This window comes from Ascaphus truei, chromosome 6 (genome assembly GCF_040206685.1).
Source record: "Ascaphus truei isolate aAscTru1 chromosome 6, aAscTru1.hap1, whole genome shotgun sequence".
Classification (NCBI taxonomy): domain Eukaryota; kingdom Metazoa; phylum Chordata; class Amphibia; order Anura; family Ascaphidae; genus Ascaphus; species Ascaphus truei.
In genome coordinates, this window is record NC_134488.1 from 135,173,665 (window position 1) to 135,197,318 (window position 23,654).

The following is a 23,654-nucleotide window of genomic DNA, read 5'->3' on the forward strand; positions in this document are numbered from 1 at the left end:
CTCCCGCCTGACAGTGTTGTACACAGACAATGTTAGCAGGATATTGTAGGTCCCAGTATTAAAGAGTTTATTTTTAGCATTTTAGTGTGTAATGCGACAAAGTTACTAACCCAGCGTCACACTGAACTTACAGCGAGAATAATGTTTCCCACAATACATTGCAATGTGTTGGCAGCTGTTCAGGCAGCGAAAGGGTTAAGATAGTGTCTCCCAAGTAATTGTGCCCGGTGGTGCGACAGCAGTGTGCTCTGTATACGGATCTGAACGTTATGCACAGGGACTGATGTATGTTACGTGTTTTACCAGCTTCCGCGCTCTCCTGCCCTCAATGCATCACTTTTAATGGAAGAGACTGTGACAGTCCCGTAGTGAACTGCAGTGCATCTCATGACGTCTGCATGGCTGTCTACACCAAAACTACTGCAGGTACTGTATGTGCGATACCAGAAGGCATCGTATAGTCCATGCACCTGAAAAGGTCACACTATGTCTTCAGGCACTGGAAGGTGTTCAATGGAATAGCACTGCGTAGTAAATATGGGCCAGAGAGCGTGCTACCTGTAATTATCATCTTGCTCAGTTCACTATCATCCTCTGTCCCCTTCATTCTCGGATCTCTGTCTCTCTAAATGTCCCTTTTCTCTTCTCTGCCTCACTATTTATTTGCTATGACCTCAGAGCCTGCATTGCTGCTCCCCCAGTCCCACCCCCCCCCAACAACATCTCGCAAAGAAAGCACACACATATCTGGAGTTACTAAGCATCCTTAAAGATTACTAAGGTCACTGCAACGGCCGCAGAGCTCACTCATTGTCAGCTGTGAGATTGGTCCCAGGCCCTCAAACACAATGAGGCCTGCCCAATCGCCAACATCAGAAACCCTCCCAGCTTCAGCCGAGCAACCGTAGGGGTGGGAGGAGTGAACACTGCTTCCCCCCCTCTTGAAACATCCAGAGCCCCACTGCCGCATCCACCCTAACTGGGCAAGGACTGACCTCTTCCCATGCTGCTGCCACACCGAGAGATGAAAGAGCCCCAGGAGTGGGTACTGACCCAGAAAATCCTAGTCATCCATTCCTCCCATTATCTACATGAGATAAAAATTCATGTGACATTTGTCTTGGGAAATGTGTTTCAATTTTACCTTGCTGCCCCACTGCACAAGCCACCAACACCCATACCTGAGCTACAGTATGCTTAACAGCATGCACAATCCCCTTTACTTTACTGCATACCTGTCACGCTGTTCTGCCCGCAGACCAGACTAACCCCCAATACTGAGGTGGAAAGTGAGTAACCACGCACCCGCAGTAGTGAGAGCGTGCTCGGAGTGTGGATTTGGTAGTGTGGTCAAGGCCAGGGGTACCAGGGTAGGTATTGTACTTGCCAGATCCGGGCGTAGAGAAGATGCCGTAGTAGGGTCCGAAGCCAGAGGTCGAAGGTAACATAATTCTGGGTAGTAGAGGTCCAAGTGCCGAGTTCGAGGGTGTCCGAGGTAAGTGTGGTCAAGTGGAAGCCGAGGTCGTAGAGCCAGAGAGGGTAGGAAGACAAGCCGGTTTGGTAACAAAGCTGAAACAGAGAGAGAGCTGGGCACAGCATGAAACAGCACTAGGCAGACGAACTATGCAGAGTGAGGTTGGAGAGGAATCACAGGGGTGATAAAGTGAGGAGGACCAATCGGAGGAAGGGGCAGAGCAGAGGCGCGCCCAGGAGTCCTTTGTGAAAGGGCAAGGGTTACTGGTCTGGTTTGCTGCAGGTGAATGGTAGGAGGACGTGACCCTGAGAGCTGAGATGGCCGGTGGGCGGAGTTACACGGCCGGTGCAGTGCATAAATTAAGTTGAGAGGCGCGCGCCCTGTAAGAGGAGCGGGCGCGTGTCCAGCGTCGGCAGCGTGTGTGAGAGCCGCGGAGGGCGTAGGAATGGACCGTGATGCCGAGCAGGGGCGGAGGAGACCGCAGCCAGTGGTACAGGTAAGGAAGGGCAGCGCCGAGGACGGCGTGTGCCCTGATTCCTGACAATACCTGAGTTACAGTATGCTTACCAGCACGCACAATCCCCTTTACTGCTTACCTGAGTTACAGTATGCTTACCAGCACACAAAATCCCCTTTACTTTACTGCATACTTGAGCTACAGTATGCTTACCAGCACACACAATCCCCTTTACTGCATACCTGAGCTACAGTATGCTTACCAGCACGCACAATCCCCTTTACTGCATACCTGAGCTACAGTATGCTTACCAGCACGCACACTCCCCTTTACTGCATACCTGAGCTACAGTATGCTTACCAGCACGCACAATACCCTTTAATGCATACCTGAGCTACAGTATGCTTACCAGCACACACAATCCCCTTTACTTTACTGCATACTTGAGCTACAGTATGCTTACCAGCACACACAATCCCCTTTACTGCATACCTGAGTTACAGTATGCTTACCAGCACGCACAATCCCCTTTAATGCATACCTGAGCTACAGTATGCTTACCAGCACACACAATCCCCTTTACTTTACTGCATACTTGAGTTACAGTATGCTTACAAGCACACACAATCCCCTTTACTGCATACCTGAGTTACAGTATGCTTACCAGCACACACAATCCCCTTTACTGCATACCTGAGCTACAGTATGCTTACCAGCACACACAATCCCCTTTGCTGCATACCTGAGCTACAGTATGCTTACCAGCACACACAATCCCCTTTACTGCATACCTGAGTTACAGTATGCTTACCAGCACACACAATCCCCTTTACTGCATACCTGAGCTACAGTATGCTTACCAGCACACACAATCCCCTTTGCTGCATACCTGAGCTACAGTATGCTTACCAGCACACACAATCCCCTATACTGCATACCTGAGCTACAGTATGCTTACCAGCACACACAATCCCCTTTGCTGCATACCTGAGCTACAGTATGCTTATCAGCACGCACAATCCCCTTTACTGCATGCCTGAGCTACAGTATGCTTACCAGCACGCACAATCCACTTTACTGCATACCTGGGGTACAGTATGCTTACCAGCACGCACAATCCCCTTTACTGCATACCTGAGCTACAGTATGCTTACCAGCACACACAATCCCCTTTACTGCATACCTGTGCTACAGTATGCTTACCAGCACGCACAATCCCCTTTACTGCATACCTGGGGTAGAGTATGCTTACCAGCACGCATAATCCCCTTTACTGCATACCTGAGCTACAGTATGCTTACCAGCACACACAATCCCCTTTACTGCATACCTGTGCTACAGTATGCTTACCAGCACACACACTCCCCTTTACTGCATACCTGAGTTACAGTATGCTTACCAGCACACACAATCCCCTTTACTGCATACCTGAGCTACAGTATGCTTACCAGCACGCACAATCCCCTTTACTGCATACCTGAGCTACAGTATGCTTACCAGCACACACACTCCCCTTTACTGCATACCTGAGCTACAGTATGCTTACCAGCACACACAATCCCCTTTACTGCATACCTGAGTTACAGTATGCTTACCAGCACGCACAATCCCCTTTACTGCATTCCTGAGCTACAGTATGCTTACCAGCACACACAATTACCCTTTACTGCATACCTGTGCTACAGTATGCTAACCAGCATGCACAATCCCCATTACTGCATACCTGAGCTACAGTATGCTTACCAGCACAAACAATCCCCTTTTATGCATACCTGAGCTACAGTATGCTTACCAGCATGAACACTCCCCTTTGCTGCATACCTGAGCTACAGTATGCTTACCAGCACACACAATCCCCTTTACTGCATACCTGAGCTACAGTATGCTTACCAGCATGCACAATCACCTTTACTGCATACCTGAGCTACAGTATGCTTACCAGCACACACAATCCCCTTTACTGCATACCTGAGCTACAGTATGCTAACCAGCATGCACAATCCCCTTTACTGCATACCTGAGCTACAGTATGCTTACCAGCACACACAATCCCCTTTACTGCATATCTGAGCTACAGTATGCTTACCAGCACGCACAATCCCCTTTACTGCATACCTTAATTACAGTATGCTTACCAGCACACAAAATCCCCTTTACTGCATACCTGAGCTACAGTATGCTTACCAGCACGCACAATCCCCTTTACTGCATATCTGAGCTACAGTATGCTTACCAGCACGCACTCTCCCCTTTACTGCATACCTGAGCTACAGTATGCTTACCAGCACACACAATCCCCTTTACTGCATACCTGAGTTACAGTATGCTTACCAGCACACACAATCCCCTATACTGCATACCTGAGCTACAGTATGCTTACCAGCACACACAATCCCCTTTAATGCATACCTGAGCTACAGTATGCTTACCAGCACACACAATCCCCTTTACTGCATACCTGAGCTACAATATGCTTACCAGCACACACAATCCCCTTTGCTGCATACCTGAGTTACAGTATGCTTACCAGCACGCACAATCCCCTTTACTGCATACCTGAGCTACAGTATGCTTACCAGCACACACAATCCCCTTTACTGCATACCTGAGCTACAGTATGCTTACCAGCACACACAATCCCCTTTACTGCATACCTGAGCTACAGTATGCTTACCAGCAAGCACAATCCCCTTTACTGCATACCTGAGCTACAGTATGCTTACCAGCACACACAATCCCCTTTACTGCATACCTGAGTTACAGTATGCTTACCAGCACACACAATCCCCTATACTGCATACCTGAGCTACAGTATGCTTACCAGCACACACAATCCCCTTTACTGCATACCTGAGCTACAGTATGCTTACCAGCACACACAATCCCCTTTACTGCATACCTGAGCTACAATATGCTTACCAGCACACACAATCCCCTTTGCTGCATACCTGAGTTACAGTATGCTTACCAGCACACACAATCCCCTATACTGCATACCTGAGCTACAGTATGCTTACCAGCACACACAATCCCCTTTGCTGCATACCTGAGCTACAGTATGCTTTCCAGCACGCACAATCCCCTTTACTGCATATCTGAGCTACAGTATGCTTACCAGCACACACAATCCCCTATACTGCATACCTGAGCTACAGTATGCTTACCAGCACGCACAATCCCCTTTGCTGCATACCTGAGTTACAGTATGCTTACCAGCACGCACAATCCCCTTTACTGCATACCTGAGCTACAGTATGCTTACCAGCACACACAATCCCCTTTACTGCATACCTGAGTTACAGTATGCTTACCAGCACACACAATCCCCTTTACTGTATACTTGAGTTACAGTATGCTTACCAGCACGCACAATCACCTTTACTGCATACCTGAGCTACGGTATGCTTACCAGCACACACAATCCCCTTTACTGCATACCTGAGCTACAGTATGCTTACCAGCACACACAATCCCCTTTACTGCATATCTGAGCTACAGTATGCTTACCAGCACACACAATCCCCTTTACTGCATACCTGAGTTACAGTATGCCTACCAGCACACACAATCCCCTATACTGCATACCTGAGCTACAGTATGCTTACCAGCACACACAATCCCCTTTACTGCATACCTGAGCTACAGTATGCTTACCAGCACACACAATCCCCTTTACTGCATACCTGAGCTACAAATGCTTACCAGCACACACAATCCCCTTTGCTGCATACCTGAGTTACAGTATGCTTACCAGCACACACAATCCCCTATACTGCATACCTGAGCTACAGTATGCTTACCAGCACACACAATCCCCTTTGCTGCATACCTGAGCTACAGTATGCTTTCCAGCACGCACAATCCCCTTTACTGCATATCTGAGCTACAGTATGCTTACCAGCACACACAATCCCCTTTACTGCATACCTGAGTTACAGTATGCTTACCAGCACACACAATCCCCTATACTGCATACCTGAGCTACAGTATGCTTACCAGCACGCACAATCCCCTTTACTGCATACCTGAGCAACAGTATGCTTACCAGCACGCACAATCCCCTTTACTGTATACCTGAGCTACAGTATGCTTACCAGCACACACAATCCCCTTTACTGCATACCTGAGCTACAGTATGCTTACCAGCACGCACACTCCCCTTTACTACATACCTGAGTTACAGTATGCTTACCAGCACACACAATCCCCTTTACTGCATACCTGAGCTACCGTATGCTTACCACTGTGCACAATCCCCTTTAATGCATACCTGAGCTACAGTATGCTTACCAGCACACACAATCCCCTTTACTGCACACCTGAGCTACAGTATGCTTACCAGCACGCACAATCCCCTTTACTGCATACCTGAGTTACAGTATGCTTACCAGCACGCACAATCCCCTTTACTGCATACCAGAGTTACAGTATGCTTACCAGCACACACAATCCCCTATACTGCATACCTGAGCTACAGTATGCTTACCAGCACGCACACTCCCCTTTACTGCATACCTGAGCTACAGTATGCTTACCAGCACGCACACTCCCCTTTACTGCATACCTGAGCTACAGTATGCTTACCAGCACACACAATCCCCTTTGCTGCATACCTGAGCTACAGTATGCTTACCAGCACGCACAATCCCCTTTACTGTATACCTGAGCTACAGTATGCTTACCAGCACGCACACTCCCCTTTACTGCATACCTGAGCTACCGTATGCTTACCACTGTGCACAATCCCCTTTAATGCATACCTGAGCTACAGTATGCTTACCAGCACACACAATCCCCTTTACTGCATACCTGAGCTACAGTATGCTTACCAGCACGCACAATCCCCTTTACTGCATACCTGAGTTACAGTATGCTTACCAGCACACACAATCCCCTTTACTGCATACCTGAGTTACAGTATGCTTACCAGCATGCACAATCCCCTTTACTGCATACCTGAGCTACAGTATGCTTACCAGCATGCACAATCCCCTTTACTGCATACCTGAGCTACAGTATGCTTATCAGCACACACAATCCCCTTTAATGCATACCTGAGCTACAGTATGCTTACCAGCACACACAATCCCCTTTACTGCATACCTGAGCTACAGTATGCTTACCAGCACGCACAATCCCCTTTACTGCATACCTGAGTTACAGTATGCTTACCAGCACACACAATCCCCTTTACTGCATACCTGAGTTACAGTATGCTTACCAGCATGCACAATCCCCTTTACTGCATACCTGAGCTACAGTATGCTTACCAGCATGCACAATCCCCTTTACTGCATACCTGAGCTACAGTATGCTTATCAGCACACACAATCCCCTTTAATGCATACCTGAGCTACAGTATGCTTACCAGCACACACAATCCCCTTTACTGCATACCTGAGCTACAGTATGCTTACCAGCACGCACAAACCCCTTTACTGTACAGTATACCTGAGCTACAGTATGCTTACCAGCACGCACACTCCCCTTTACTGCATACCTGAGCTACCGTATGCTTACCACTGTGCACAATCCCCTTTAATGCATACCTGAGCTACAGTATGCTTACCAGCACGCACAATCCCCTTTGCTGCATACCTGAGCTACAGTATGCTTACCAGCACGCACACTCCCCTTTACTGCATACCTGAGCTACAGTATGCTTACCAGCACGCACAATCCCCTTTACTGCATACCTGAGTTACAGTATGCTTACCAGCACGCACAATCCCCTTTACTGCATACCTGAGTTACAGTATGCTTACCAGCACGCACAATCCCCTTTACTGCATACCTGAGTTACAGTATGCTTACCAGCATGCACAATCCCCTTTACTGCATACCTGAGCTACAGTATGCTTACCAGCATGCACAATCCCCTTTACTGCATACCTGAGCTACAGTATGCTTATCAGCACACACAATCCCCTTTAATGCATACCTGAGCTACAGTATGCTTACCAGCACACACAATCCCCTTTACTGCATACCTGTGCTACAGTATGCTTACCAGCACACACACAATCCCCTTTACTGCATACCTGGACTACAGTATGCTTACCAGCACACACAATCCCCTTTACTGCATACTTAAGCTACAGTATGCTTACCAGCACACAATCCCCTTTAATGCATACCTGAGCTACAGTATGTTTACCAGCACACACAATCCCCTTTACTGCATACCTGACCTACAGTATGCTTACCAGCACACACAATCCCCTTTACTGCATACCTGACCTACAGTATGCTTACCAGCACACACAATCCCCTATACTGCATACCTGGGGTACAGTATGCTTACCAGCACACACAATCCCCTTTACTGCATACCTGAGCTACAATATGCTTACCAGCACACACAATCCCCTTTGCTGCATACCTGAGTTACAGTATGCTTACCAGCACACACAATCCCCTATACTGCATACCTGAGCTACAGTATGCTTACCAGCACACACAATCCCCTTTGCTGCATACCTGAGCTACAGTATGCTTTCCAGCACGCACAATCCCCTTTACTGCATATCTGAGCTACAGTATGCTTACCAGCACACACAATCCCCTTTACTGCATACCTGAGTTACAGTATGCTTACCAGCACACACAATCCCCTATACTGCATACCTGAGCTACAGTATGCTTACCAGCACGCACAATCCCCTTTACTGCATACCTGAGCAACAGTATGCTTACCAGCACGCACAATCCCCTTTACTGTATACCTGAGCTACAGTATGCTTACCAGCACACACAATCCCCTTTACTGCATACCTGAGCTACAGTATGCTTACCAGCACGCACACTCCCCTTTACTACATACCTGAGTTACAGTATGCTTACCAGCACACACAATCCCCTTTACTGCATACCTGAGCTACCGTATGCTTACCACTGTGCACAATCCCCTTTAATGCATACCTGAGCTACAGTATGCTTACCAGCACACACAATCCCCTTTACTGCACACCTGAGCTACAGTATGCTTACCAGCACGCACAATCCCCTTTACTGCATACCTGAGTTACAGTATGCTTACCAGCACGCACAATCCCCTTTACTGCATACCAGAGTTACAGTATGCTTAACAGCACACACAATCCCCTATACTGCATACCTGAGCTACAGTATGCTTACCAGCACGCACACTCCCCTTTACTGCATACCTGAGCTACAGTATGCTTACCAGCACGCACACTCCCCTTTACTGCATACCTGAGCTACAGTATGCTTACCAGCACACACAATCCCCTTTGCTGCATACCTGAGCTACAGTATGCTTACCAGCACGCACAATCCCCTTTACTGTATACCTGAGCTACAGTATGCTTACCAGCACGCACACTCCCCTTTACTGCATACCTGAGCTACCGTATGCTTACCACTGTGCACAATCCCCTTTAATGCATACCTGAGCTACAGTATGCTTACCAGCACACACAATCCCCTTTACTGCATACCTGAGCTACAGTATGCTTACCAGCACGCACAATCCCCTTTACTGCATACCTGAGTTACAGTATGCTTACCAGCACACACAATCCCCTTTACTGCATACCTGAGTTACAGTATGCTTACCAGCATGCACAATCCCCTTTACTGCATACCTGAGCTACAGTATGCTTACCAGCATGCACAATCCCCTTTACTGCATACCTGAGCTACAGTATGCTTATCAGCACACACAATCCCCTTTAATGCATACCTGAGCTACAGTATGCTTACCAGCACACACAATCCCCTTTACTGCATACCTGAGCTACAGTATGCTTACCAGCACGCACAATCCCCTTTACTGCATACCTGAGTTACAGTATGCTTACCAGCACACACAATCCCCTTTACTGCATACCTGAGTTACAGTATGCTTACCAGCATGCACAATCCCCTTTACTGCATACCTGAGCTACAGTATGCTTACCAGCATGCACAATCCCCTTTACTGCATACCTGAGCTACAGTATGCTTATCAGCACACACAATCCCCTTTAATGCATACCTGAGCTACAGTATGCTTACCAGCACACACAATCCCCTTTACTGCATACCTGAGCTACAGTATGCTTACCAGCACGCACAATCCCCTTTACTGTACAGTATACCTGAGCTACAGTATGCTTACCAGCACGCACACTCCCCTTTACTGCATACCTGAGCTACCGTATGCTTACCACTGTGCACAATCCCCTTTAATGCATACCTGAGCTACAGTATGCTTACCAGCACACACAATCCCCTTTGCTGCATACCTGAGCTACAGTATGCTTACCAGCACGCACACTCCCCTTTACTGCATACCTGAGCTACAGTATGCTTACCAGCACACACAATCCCCTTTACTGCATACCTGAGTTACAGTATGCTTACCAGCACGCACAATCCCCTTTACTGCATACCTGAGTTACAGTATGCTTACCAGTACACACAATCCCCTTTACTGCATACCTGAGTTACAGTATGCTTACCAGCATGCACAATCCCCTTTACTGCATACCTGAGCTACAGTATGCTTACCAGCATGCACAATCCCCTTTACTGCATACCTGAGCTACAGTATGCTTATCAGCACACACAATCCCCTTTAATGCATACCTGAGCTACAGTATGCTTACCAGCACACACAATCCCCTTTACTGCATACCTGTGCTACAGTATGCTTACCAGCACACACACAATCCCCTTTACTGCATACCTGGACTACAGTATGCTTACCAGCACACACAATCCCCTTTACTGCATACTTAAGCTACAGTATGCTTACCAGCACACAATCCCCTTTAATGCATACCTGAGCTACAGTATGTTTACCAGCACACACAATCCCCTTTACTGCATACCTGACCTACAGTATGCTTACCAGCACACACAATCCCCTTTACTGCATACCTGACCTACAGTATGCTTACCAGCACACACAATCCCCTATACTGCATACCTGGGGTACAGTATGCTTACCAGCCCGCACAATCCCCTTTACTGCATACCTGTGCTACAGTATGCTTACCAGCATGCACAATCCCCTTTACTGCATACCTGAGCTACAGTATGCTTACCAGCACACACAATCCCCTTTGCTGCATACCTGAGCTACAGTATGCTTACCAGCACGCACAATCCCCTTTACTGCATACCTGAGCTACAGTATGCTTACCAGCACACACACTCCCCTTTACTGCATACCTGAGTTACAGTATGCTTACCAGCACACACAATCCCCTTTACGTTAATGCATACCTGAGCTACAGTATGCTTACCAGCACGCACAATCCCCTTAACTGCATACCTGAGCTACAGTATGCTTACCAGCACACACAATCCCCTATACTGCATACCTGGGTTACAGTATGCTTACCAGCACGCACAATCCCCTTTACTGCATACCTGTGCTACAGTATGCTTACCAGCACGCACAATCCCCTTTACTGCATACCTGAGCTACAGTATGCTTACCAGCACGCACAATCCCCTTTACTGCATACCTGAGCTACAGTATGCTTACCAGCACACACAATCCCCTTTATTGCATACCTGAGCTACAGTATGCTTACCAGCACACACAATCCCCTTTACTTTAATGCATACCTGAGCTACAGTATGCTTACCAGCACACACAATCCCCTTTACTGCATACCTGAGCTACAGTATGCTTACCAGCACACACAATCCCCTTTACTTTAATGCATACCTGAGTTACAGTATGCTTACCAGCACACACAATCCCCTTTACTTTAATGCATACCTGAGCTACAGTATGCTTACCAGCACGCACAATCCCCTTTACTGCATACCTGAGCTACAGTATGCTTACCAGCACACACAATCCCCTTTACTGCATACCTGAGCTACAGTATGCTTACCAGCACACACAATCCCCTTTACTTTAATGCATACCTGAGCTACAGTATGCTTACCAGCACACACAATCCCCTTTACTGCATACCTGAGTTACAGTATGCTTACCAGCACACACAATCCCCTTTACTGCATACCTGTGCTACAGTATGCTTACCAGCACGCACAATCCCCTTTACTTTAATGCATACCTGAGCTACAGTATGCTTACCAGCACGCACAATCCCCTTTACTGCATACCTGAGCTACAGTATGCTTACCAGCACGCACAATCCCCTTTACTGCATACCTGAGTTACAGTATGCTTACCAGCACGCACAATCCCCTTTACTGCATACCTGAGTTACAGTATGCTTACCAGCACGCACAATCCCCTTTGCTGCATACCTGAGTTACAGTATGCTTACCAGCACGCACAATCCCCTTTACTGCATACCTGAGTTACAGTATGCTTACCAGCACGCACAATCCCCTTTACTGCATACCTGAGTTACAGTATGCTTACCAGCACGCACAATCCCCTTTGCTGCATACCTGAGTTACAGTATGCTTACCAGCACACACAATCCCCTTTGCTGCATACCTGAATTACAGTATGCTTACCAGCACACACAATCCCCTTTGCTGCATACCTGAGTTACAGTATGCTTACCAGCACACACAATCCCCTTTACTTTAATGCATAGGACCTGACTTGTCAGGAGCACCAGATTAAATATTTGTGTGTAACTGACCCCTGGGGTAACCGATCAAGCCCCAGCTCAACCACCAATTATATATATATTTAGCCCCCTGTAAACAGCACGGGCTATACCTATCTCCCTTCTACTGTGGTAATTCCTGTTAAGATCAGGCACCAGTAATCATCATGGGTTTTCCCCCTTCATAGCCCTTCCCTGAGTGGTAGATGCAGGCCTGGACTCTGCTGCAGGCGTGAGCAAGAGGGGAGGTTCTTCTGACATCACAAGAGGTGGGGCTAGCTCTATATTTAGCAGCCAACTCATGTAAGTGGCGAGTATGCCGAGAGTCTGCCGTGGTACATGTCTGAGTAGTGAGTCCTGCGGATCGGTCCAGGGAGTTGGAGGAGACCGCGGTCTCTCCTGCGCAGCCGCGCAGGAGCAGAGAGAGGAGTGTAGAGACTCAGCCACTTTTAGTAGAGCTGATAGCGTTATAGACCTGGTGGACCAATGTCCCTCACCCCCTGCCTGGGGTGATGGGGAGAATCCAATACCCACGCGAGGATAACCTCAGAGGTGGGCCGCAGGGTATTGAAGCCCCAGCCCAGACCATCCTGTCGGAGGAAAGACTTGGAGGGAAGGAGAGGAGGAAAGATCTGTATGGGAGGGGAGCGGAGTAATTTAGCAAGGCTTTGCTGTTGTTGTTGCGGCTGCTGGACGCCACTACATTTGGGAGTTGCTGATCTGCCAATAAAGAGACTATCCTTTGTACCAAAGACTGTGTGTGAGTTGGAAGCTATTACCCTGGGACCAAAGGGGTTCTTCTATACAGGTCCTGTCCCATATTTCTGGGAGTATAGAAGACGGAGGCGCTGCACCACTAAGAGATCATGGAGGCTACCACCCCAGAAGCCCGGTCCTGGCTCCCCAATAACATCGCGGGAAGCTCAGGCCCTCCTGTTCCTCACAGGTATTCACCACACCGCATGTAATCTGCCCTCATGCACCCTAGACACCACTGTAAAGTCTGGGGAAGGGAGGAAGCAGGGTTACATTTGGAGGCGCTGCTGAGATATGTGTCAGAACAGGACCGGCTTATAGCAAGGCGGAACGGGATGAGTGAGATGCAGTCTCCGTGCAAGTGTTGGAGAAGGATGGGCGCAATTGCATATGCCGAGGGTAGTCAGGGGAGCACAGACTCTCGCACAGTACGCCTTGTGCGCCCATAGGAGGTGGCGTAGGAAGGGTGAATAGTTAGAGCTGACCGGGTCCCTTGAGGCAGGTAGAGTGAGGCAACTGGGGGGGTCAGCCTGTTAACCAGTCCAGGGACCATGGCCCAGGGCTCGCGCTATGAGTGGCCAAAAGTAGGATACGCCCGTACCTAGAAGAGAGGTACCGTAGCTACCACCCACACACACGCACCACAGAGCACTTGCATGGTAGACATCGAGTACAGTGCATGGAGGAGAGGAGTTCCGCTAAGCCTGGGGTAAAAAACACCTCAATTTAGTGAGAAAAAGAATGCAGAGCACACAGTTGGAAGTCAGTCAGTGTTTAGGTACGAGATACCCGTTAGACACTGAGGATAGGGCACATGGACATTTGGAGGACTCATCCAAGATGGCATCCATCCCTACATGTGCTCTGCGGAGCAAGAAAAGTGATCTAAAATGGCGGTTCCCGCCAAGCCTGGAGCAAGCACGTACATCGTGCACAGAGACTATAAGGAGAATGTGGCTGGAAATGTGTAATAATCTGGCGCCAAACCCGGATTCTATGCAAGGGGAGCGGAGCGGCGCGAAAGCCGAAAGCCCACCCACCTGTGCCGTGACTGGTCAGAAAGCCAGGCTACGTCACGCTGAAGAAGAAAAGATCCCGCCTCTGGATTCCACCAGAGGGAGGGGGCACAAGGAGAGCCAATCAGGAGAGTCCTCCCCAGCGAAGGGAGGGACCGGAAGCCTGAGCGAAGAGTTTCACTTTTGTCTGGCATTCGAGGAGCAAGGAGCTGAAACACTGAGCTGTTCCAACCCTGAGTGAACCATGTCCGAGATGAATACTTCCATTTACCAATTACCAGGAGGCCTACTGGTAGTGGAGGTAGCTGAGCACGAATACATCCGGTGTTTGTGCGTTCACTGCGGGATACCGGGCACGGTACCAAGCACCAAGGCCCGATGCCCTCAATGTGGCACGTTTTACCTTTGGCCGAACGAGCCGTGGCCTTTGTTCGGAATCCCGCGGGATGCCTCTCCGGGAACCTTGATGGAGGTGGCGGAAGGCAATGACAAGACTGCCCTGATTCCCTGTTACACCCAAGCGGGAGGAACCAAGGCTCAGCCGCTATTGAACTGAGCGAGCTGGCAACAGAGAAGAGCGCGACCGCAGTGGAGGTACCAGAGCGAGACTACTTTGTACCTATACCCACTGGTTGTATCACCGAAGAACCAGGTGACTCCCTAACAGAGGAACCGATCGTGATTTCCTCGGAGGAAGAGGTTGGCGTGACATCGGTGGCGATGCGCCTGCCGGCGAACCACCCCAAAGGCATCAAGAGAGAGCAGACAAGTCCGGAAACCATCCGACGGCGAGCGCTGGTGTGGCCGGAGGCCCGTAAGTGTCCCACCGCCGTGGTGACTCACAGTGCGGCGGAAACGGAGACCGAGACGATCCTAGAAGAGCCCGATGTCATCAAAAAGCAGCGGGGCGGTAAGGAGACTCCACCACCCCCTTACTCCCGCCAGGCGCAGACCGCAACCCCGGCGAACAAGAAAGAGAGGCTTGAGGCCTATTTGTTCGACCGTGTACCGGATGCTCCGCCACCGCCCCTGCAGGTCCTCGACGCACTTCCGGTGCGTGGCCACGGAGCGGGTGGAGATTCTGCGGGCGACCCTGATGAAGTCGTTTCCGGTTCCACCGGAAAGAGAAGGCCTGGAGGAGTGTTCTCCTCTCGAAGCATAGACTCAGCCATTGCCCTTGCTACCCTACAGAGTCGAGGCCCCTCCCAAGAAGCCAGAAGTATGGCAGAGAGTGCCTCTAAGAAAATGTTCATTGGGCGTGGTATCACCCGCTTGCTGGACAATGCCCTGGACGTTGCCCCTGCCCCCGCTCATAGTTCCACTGCCCCGGCCACTGCCCCATCACGAGTGGTGCCACCGGGACCTACCAGGGATAAGTTATGTAAATACCCCAAATACTCCAAGGACTTGCGGGATTGGGAGTTGAGTGATTAAGGGTCTGATGGGAGATACCTTATTCAAGTGTTATACCTGTGCCTAACCCTGTGCCGTTTTCTCCTGCAGCTGGAGGGAGGGCCCGTGGGTCTCACACTCCAGTAGAGGCTGGGTCTACCATCAAATTGGTGCACAAAATGAACCCTACTACGTATTATAATGCCAAGGGGAGGAGAGATTGCTCGCGATCTACTGATGCGGGTACGTCCGGTGTATCATCTCAGGTAGAGTCTGATGTAGAACGCACTAGTCATTCCACAGAGTACGAACACCGCGACAAATGGTGGGCGCCTTTGTTCACCGGATACCACGAGGGGATGGACCGTACACGGTTTTTATTAATTAAGAATAATGTAGTAGACCATTGGTGGGCGGCTGGTTCTTTCACTCCGCAGGAGGTGGAGGATGAGTTAGATCACCGGTTCCGGGAGATAGAACAGAAAGTTATTGTACCTCGAGGCCCCAGTATTTTGTAAGACGAAGTAGCTCCAGAAGAGCCTGTATTTTGGGTACTGCCGAGCAGGGCAGGGCACCGCAAACTCACCAAACTAAGTCGAGCTGACCGGGCCATAGTCGCTAGATACCGGCAGTCCCACGGGTATGAGTATCCCTATGTGCCGGAGCCCATCATGAGTTAAATTGAAGAGAACCGAGACTGTTGGCTCAGGGAGGCAGTCCAGGAATACCTTCGGACCAAGTTCGGTCAGGGAGGGAATCACAATGAGGATAAAATTAGCGAATTAGTACGCATATGGTGCATAGGTAGATGTATCTACATGCACGGGGTTACATACAGGCCTGAGCATGGGCCGGTCCAATCGTTCGCTGTGACCGTCACGGATCATAATGGACGGCGGGTAAGAAAGCCTGATCCAAAGCACTATCTGTAGAGTTCTCCATGTTGGGAGTAACCGGTTGAACTTGTACTGAACTACCTCATTATTCCATGGATTATGACAATGTTTATGTGTGCTGTTTCCTAGGTGGTTCGCCGCAGGATGGGTCTGCTAAAACTAGGTCCAAGTGGGGACCATTGGATTCCACCATAGGGAGAGTGTAGCCCCTGTAAACAGCATAGGCTATACCTATCTCCCTTCTACTGTGGTAAGTCCTGTTAAGATCAGGCACCGTAATCATCATGGGTTTTCCCCCTTCATAGCCCTGCCCTGAGTGGTAGAGGCAGGCCTGGACTCTGCTGCAGGCGTGAGCAAGAGGGGAGGTTCTTCTGACATCACAAGAGGTGGGGCTAGCTCTATATTTAGCAGCCAACTCCTGTAAGTGACAAGTATGCCGAGAGTCTGCCGTGGGACATGTCTGAGTAGTGAGTCCTGCGGATCGGTCCAGGGAGTTGGAGGAGACCGCGGTCTCTCCTGCGCAGCCGTGCAGGAGCAGAGAGAGGAGTGGAGAGATTCAGCCACTTTTAGTAGAGCTGATAGAATTATAGACTTGGTGGACCAATGTCCCTCACCCCCCTGCCTGGGGTGATGGGGAGAATCCAATCCCCACCGCAAGGATAACCTCGGAGGTGGGCCGCGGGGTATTGAAGCCCCAGCCCAGACCATCCTGTTGGAGGAGAGACTTGGAGGGAAGGAGAGGAGGAAATATCTGTGTGGGAGGAGAGCGGAGTAAATAGCAAGGCTTTGCTGTTGTTGTGGCGGCTGCTGGACGCCACTACATTTGGGAGTTGCTTATCTGCCAATAAAGAGACTATCCTTTGTACCAAAGACTGTGTGTGAGTTGGAAGCTATTACCCTGGGACCGAAGGGGTTCTTCTATACAGGTCCTGTTCCATATTCCTGGGAGTATAGAAGATGGAGGCGCTGCACCACTAAGAGATCATGGAGGCTACCACCCCAGAAGCCCGGTCCTGGCTCCCCAATAACATCGCGGGAAGCTCTGGCCCTCCTGTTCCTCACAGGTATGCACCACATCGCATGTAATCTGCCCTCATGCACCCTAGACACCACCGTAGAGTCTGGGGAAGGGGGGAAGCAGGGTTACATATACACACAAATATAGCCCACCAGCGTACACTGCCATATACCCATAAATACAGCACTGCATACACTGCCAGCACTATATACCCATAAATACAGCACTGCATACACTGCCATATACCCATAAATACAGCACTGCATACACTGCCAGCACTATATACCCATAAATATAGCACTGCATATACTGCCATATACCCATAAATACAGCACTGCATACACTGCCAGCACTATATACCCATAAATACAGCACTGCATACACTGCCAGCACTATATACCCATAAATACAGCACTGCATACACTGCCAGCACTATATACCCATAAATACAGCACTGCATACACTGCCAGCACTATATACCCATAAATACAGCACTGCATACACTGCCAGCACTATATACCCATAAATACAGCACTGTATACACTGCCAGCACTATATACCCATAAATACAGCACTGCATACACTGCCAGCACTATATACCCATAAATACAGCACTGCATACACTGCCAGCACTATATACCCATAAATACAGCACTGCATACACTTCAAGTGTTATATACACATAAATACAGGCATGACGTTGTGGCCATGACGTCACCCAGCAGGTTCGCCCTCATTGGCTAAACCGCCGGGAGGCGTGGCCTAGTGCTCCGTCACTAGGGTTAATCAAAATTTTGGGGTCTGCAAGAAAAACGTGCCGCACCGCGCAGCAGCCCCCCCTCGCAGCGGCCCCCCCTCGCAGCGGGCCCAGCCTCATTGAGGGGCGGCTCTTGTCCCTGCATCGCCTGCCAAAGCGGGCGCTGCAGCAGCCAGCGGGGACCCGGCCTGAGGCGCCATGCTTTCTTTATCTTCTTTTTCTTTGTACGCCTTTCCTAATCTTCTTCTCCTACCTTTTCTGTTTGTCTCGCCTGTGCTTGTCCCTCCTCCCTGCTGTCATGCTTCCATTTCTAACATTACCTCGCTGAAGGACCGTGACTGATGTTTATTAGATGTTGAACTGGTACTGTAAGTATATAATTATAAGATAAAGTGCATCTCACAGTTAATTGTTCAATTCCACATAGCCAGAAATAAAACAGCCTTTGTAACGAATTGAACAGAGTGACTACCTTTCCTAAACAAATCTAACCATCTAACAGCAAATAATGGGTTGATATGGAAATAAATCACAAATTGCCATGGTGAGCGGCCTCTAAATGAGGGAGTGTTGGTCAATCAAGAGCTGTATTTTCCTTGAAAAATTGTCGTCCTGATCAGAGAGCCAATAAAGATAAGGGAAAGGACGAGGGGAGCCTCTGGCTGTACTGTCCAAGCTCTCGCTGAATGCACCGTGACATCCGCACAAGGGAGCAGCCAGCGGGAATCCCACATCTCCCAAATCCCACAAACTACACATATTAGGTGTCAGATTTGGTTAAAAAGTCATTGGTCCTCAAGATGAAAACCCTTACACTTGTCATTGCATTAGTTTACTTTGCTTAAAGAGGGATTACCCCTTTAATGAACCCTTTAACATTGCTTAAATATTAAGTTACTTTTGGGTTTTCTTTTCTCTCAAGGTAAAGTCTCGATTCCGGTCTTTATGAGGCTTTGTGGCAATTCCAAAGATTGTGAACAATTTCGCAGCGTGAGAGCGCCTGGGCTGGAAATAATAAGTAACTCAACCTGCAACACAACTGAGTTTGATGCAAATGTTCTAACTGGTATGTACAACACATCTCCAACCCTCTGGGCTGCATTCTATTAAGGGCACGGAAGGGGTTTCAATTGCACATGGAGAGGGCAAACCGTAATGGCCTAGAGCAGGGGTGGGCAATTCCAATCCGCAAGTGCCACCCTCAGGTCTGGTTTTCAGGATATTCCTGCTTCAGCACTGGTGGCTCAATCAGTGGGATATCCTTAAAACCTGACCTGTTGGTGGCCCCTGAGGTCTTAAGTATCCCACCCCTGCCCTAGAGTCCTTAAAATTTGTTAGGCCAAAACCGGGGTATTTTCAGGAGGAAAAATGCGTTATTTTTATGGTGCAAGTTATTGAAGTTATTTAGCTAAAAATAACGTATTTTATAGCGTCTGATAAAAAATATCAAGAGCAGCAAAAATATCACCAAATACTGAAAATGTTGCCATTTTGATGTCAGTTATAAACGCCCGATATTTAACAGAAGTGGCGTTTTTTTTTCACCTACTCTAGGCTGGTGTTAGGCCTATATTCTCCATGAATATAATAGACAATACATTGGCCATTACATACAAAGGCAAGATAACCTTAACCAACATGGAATAGGTGATACAATTATATCTACAACACATTATAGTACATACTGTATGAACCCCTTAGTAGTCCAATACATAGATAGGACAGTGTCCAGAGATTAATAAAGCACCCATATGTGCGAAACGCGTAAGGGGACTTTTTACCTGTTATTGTGTAGATTTTGTACATTACATTTTTCGTAGCTCTTTAGCTACTGTACCTCTTGCATTTTTACTTTTTGGTTCTGCACCGCCAGCTTTTTCTCATTTCCCCTTACTAGCCCAAGTGGTCAGCTAGTGATGGGTTTCCATGACTAACTGAACACTAAGGGCTAGAAAAGGGACAATAGTCACCTTACACTACACTACCTACCCCCTTTGGCTACTTTAGTGGCTAGTATTTTCATGCAATGCTTTATTAACTGCTAAGATATGAAAAGGGATTAACCTCTACCAACTCCTCCCCCAAAGGAGTCTCGCCACCAACCCCAGACAACAACCCCCAACACCCACACCCCTCTATTCCCACCCCACCTCCAATAACCGTTCCCCCTGTGTAATGGCTAATAGCCCTATTAGCCAAATGTGGCTAATTGGACTTTGGACACTAAAAACAAACATCTTACATTCATTTAAAAATTATATACATTACAATAAAAAATAGAAACGTAAAATCTTAATGAAAAATTAATTCAGCATAAACCCATTGATTGTCACGGTGACTACCTAAGCCCTTCCAATTGGAGCCTACATAGTCACATTGGTTATCAATGTAAACCTGTAAGTAAATGTGGTTACTTAACCCATCCGGGATAAAGGTCCTCTTGATCTTCAGGGATGCAGTCCTCTGCAAAACAGTCCCAAAACAGTTCAATGGCCAACAAGAATAAAAGCAATAACAAATTATCCAAGTCCCGATGACCTAAAAACCAACATTTAAAAGCATAAAAATGAATCCAAGGCCCCATGGCCTAAAAAAATAACATGAAAAAACCATAACAAATAATCCAAGGCCCAATTGCTTATTTGTAATCCAAGGCCATCCGTTGTAGTGACATGGGATCATCAAATTGACCCAAAGCCCTGGATCCTCTGTTGATTGAAGAATCTTCTTTGGTAAGTATTTCTTCTTTTCCTCTTTCTGGGCATCTTCATTCTTCCTATGTATTCTTCACCAACAGATGTGGCCACGTTGAAGACTTTTGTTTTTTGCAATGGGTCCAGATCTTTTAAAATGGCCTGGGACATCGCAGAAGACATGACACTGTGCCAAATGGCACATCAACCAATTATATTGCTTGATGTAATTGATTCCCTCGCTTTAAGATGACATCATGGATAATGCCAAATAAGTGGGAGCTTGGTTGGTAAAATCTGTGCTGTCACCATAAAGGGAGGACATCACATAATGCATCAAGCAATCTGATTGGTTGATGTACAATGCAGCCCATTTACAAATTTTATGAAATTGCCAAGGCCTCTATTAAAGCCTGAACCCTTGCAGAAGAACAAACGTCTTCAACGGGGCCACGTGCGTGAAGAATACAGAAGAAGATGTCTTGAAAGAAGAAAATAAGAAATAGTTACTGAACAAGATTCTTTAATCATCAGAGGTGCCGGGCTTCAGGTCAAGTTGAGGATTCCATGTCAAAGGCCACGGTTGGCCTGGGATTACAAATAGGTAATTAAACCTTGGATTATTTGTAATGGTTTTTTCATGGTTTTTTTTTAAGGCCATTGGGCCCTTGGATTCAATTTTATGGCTTTTGAATTTTGTTTTCTTTGACCATTGGGACTTGGATATATTTTTATGTTGTTGTTATTTTTGGTTTTTAGGCCTTTGGGTTTTGAATGAATAATTTGCTTCGCTTTTTTATGGTTCACCATCAGACTCTTTTGGGATTATTTTCCACTGGGCTACATTTCTGCAGATCAGGAGAACCTTCATCCATCATGGGATAACTAACCAAATTTACTTATAGGATTACATTGATTGTCAATGTGGCTGTGTAGGCTCCCATGAGAGGGCCTAGGTAGCCACAGTGACAATCAATGGGTTTATGTTTTAAACATAATTTTCATTAATGTTTTACCAGTATTATTTTTAATCGTACTGTGTATTTAAAAAAAAAAAGATCTTTGTATTTTAGTGGGCAAAATCCCTATTAGCCACATTAGGCTAAGGTTACTGGGGGATATATGGCCTTTGCTTTGGCTAATGGTACTTGTGTTAGCAGGTGCAACAGCGCTGTAGTTTCACCTATTTTTTGCACATGTGTAATTCTCATGCAATGGCGCTTGTTCCGCTGACACATTGTGTGGGTGTTTCACTGCAAGACACCAGCGAGAGCAACAACGGCTGCTATATCGCCATGCAAACCTCAACCACGCACAGATGTACGGTAGCAAGACTAACTGTCCCCAGCGCCATGGGCGAAAAGGCAAAAGACCACGGCGTGGGGACAGTGTCTGCCGCGATTGCGCTGTGGTAGATCCATGCTTCTGGATCCAAACCCAGAGCGTTAGTCCATCTTGGCCGCAATCATCACGGCCACGGCAAATCAACACAAACAGTAAATCGTGTTACATCTGCAGCTTTTATATATATTTTTCATCTATGGATAGATCCACTTGACTTAGTTACAGGGTTATGTAGAAACACAGGTATAAGTACATAGCTATATGCATAACATATAGTGTTGTATAGTTATACAGAACGATACATAATTATACAGTTACATGTTCATATATTTATATTGTAATAAAAGTACACAGCAGTTTTTGGTCTCCAGAGCAGCAGTGTGAAGTTCTTTCAGCCATTGGTACCTGACTCCCTCTTTCTAATTTATTTCAAATTCCAGATACAAATAAGACCGTGAATGGGTTGGTTTGTCGTGCTTGCCTCTTCCCTGGTTCGAGATCCTGTTACACTGCTGATACAATTCAGTGCCGGGGAATGGAAAATCGCTGCATCAGATATGCTACAACCACAACTTTAGGTAATCCTGCTCCCCACTCTATAATTGCGCACTACAATAACGGTCTCGCTATATAACGGTTATGCTATGGTTACAATGCAGTGCCTACAGTAGACCAGTGTTCACCAAGCAGGGTGCATTGGGAACTCTGGTGTGCCGTGAACCTATGACAAAGGTGCCGCGGCTCAAGAGGAAAAACTCCACTGCCTGCTCAGCGGGAGTATCCGGCACGGCCTGGAGATTTATTTATATCAAGTTTTACCGGGAAGTAATACGTTGAGAGTTACCTCTCGTTTTCAATATGTCCTGGGCACAGAGTTATAATGACAAATACATGGTTACAAATACATAGTTACAATGAGTGAAAAGGGTGATACAGTACATTATGTACAAGACATTGCATGCACAGTAAGAGATAATATATTATAGGCATTTTAATATTGTATTTAACTGTTATATACAGTACTAGCTGAGAGACCCGGCGTTGCCCGGGATGTAAATGCGTAATAGGTAGTATTATTTATAAATTGTGGAACAATAGGTGAGTATTTGTTGTAAAGGTTGGATAATAATATTGAAAAGAAAGATGGAAGAAAATGTAATACGATGTTGTATAAAAATGGTTTATTGTAACCACACCACAGTACAATGTATATTTTGGTGCCATAAGTGATGTAAAAATGTGAGGCGTGTGTCCTGCTAGGGTGTGAGGCGGCGGGTGGCGCGTGGGTTGTGAGTGCT

At 47.6% G+C, this 23,654-nt stretch overlaps 1 protein-coding gene across 2 annotated transcripts in view; it reads left to right on the top strand.

Annotated features, from left to right (window-relative positions):
• LOC142496610 (phospholipase A2 inhibitor and Ly6/PLAUR domain-containing protein-like) overlaps positions 1–23,654 on the top strand; it is a 66,675-nt gene that overhangs the window by 15,557 nt on the left and 27,464 nt on the right. Inside the window, exons 2-4 of one of the 2 annotated variants that reach the window (XM_075603273.1) lie at positions 307–426; positions 19,242–19,385; positions 22,797–22,934. In XM_075603273.1, the coding sequence (XP_075459388.1) occupies positions 307–426; positions 19,242–19,385; positions 22,797–22,934 (402 nt within the window). The remainder of the gene's footprint in view (positions 1–306; positions 427–19,241; positions 19,386–22,796; positions 22,935–23,654) is intronic. The other variant, XM_075603274.1, reaches the window with a different exon arrangement.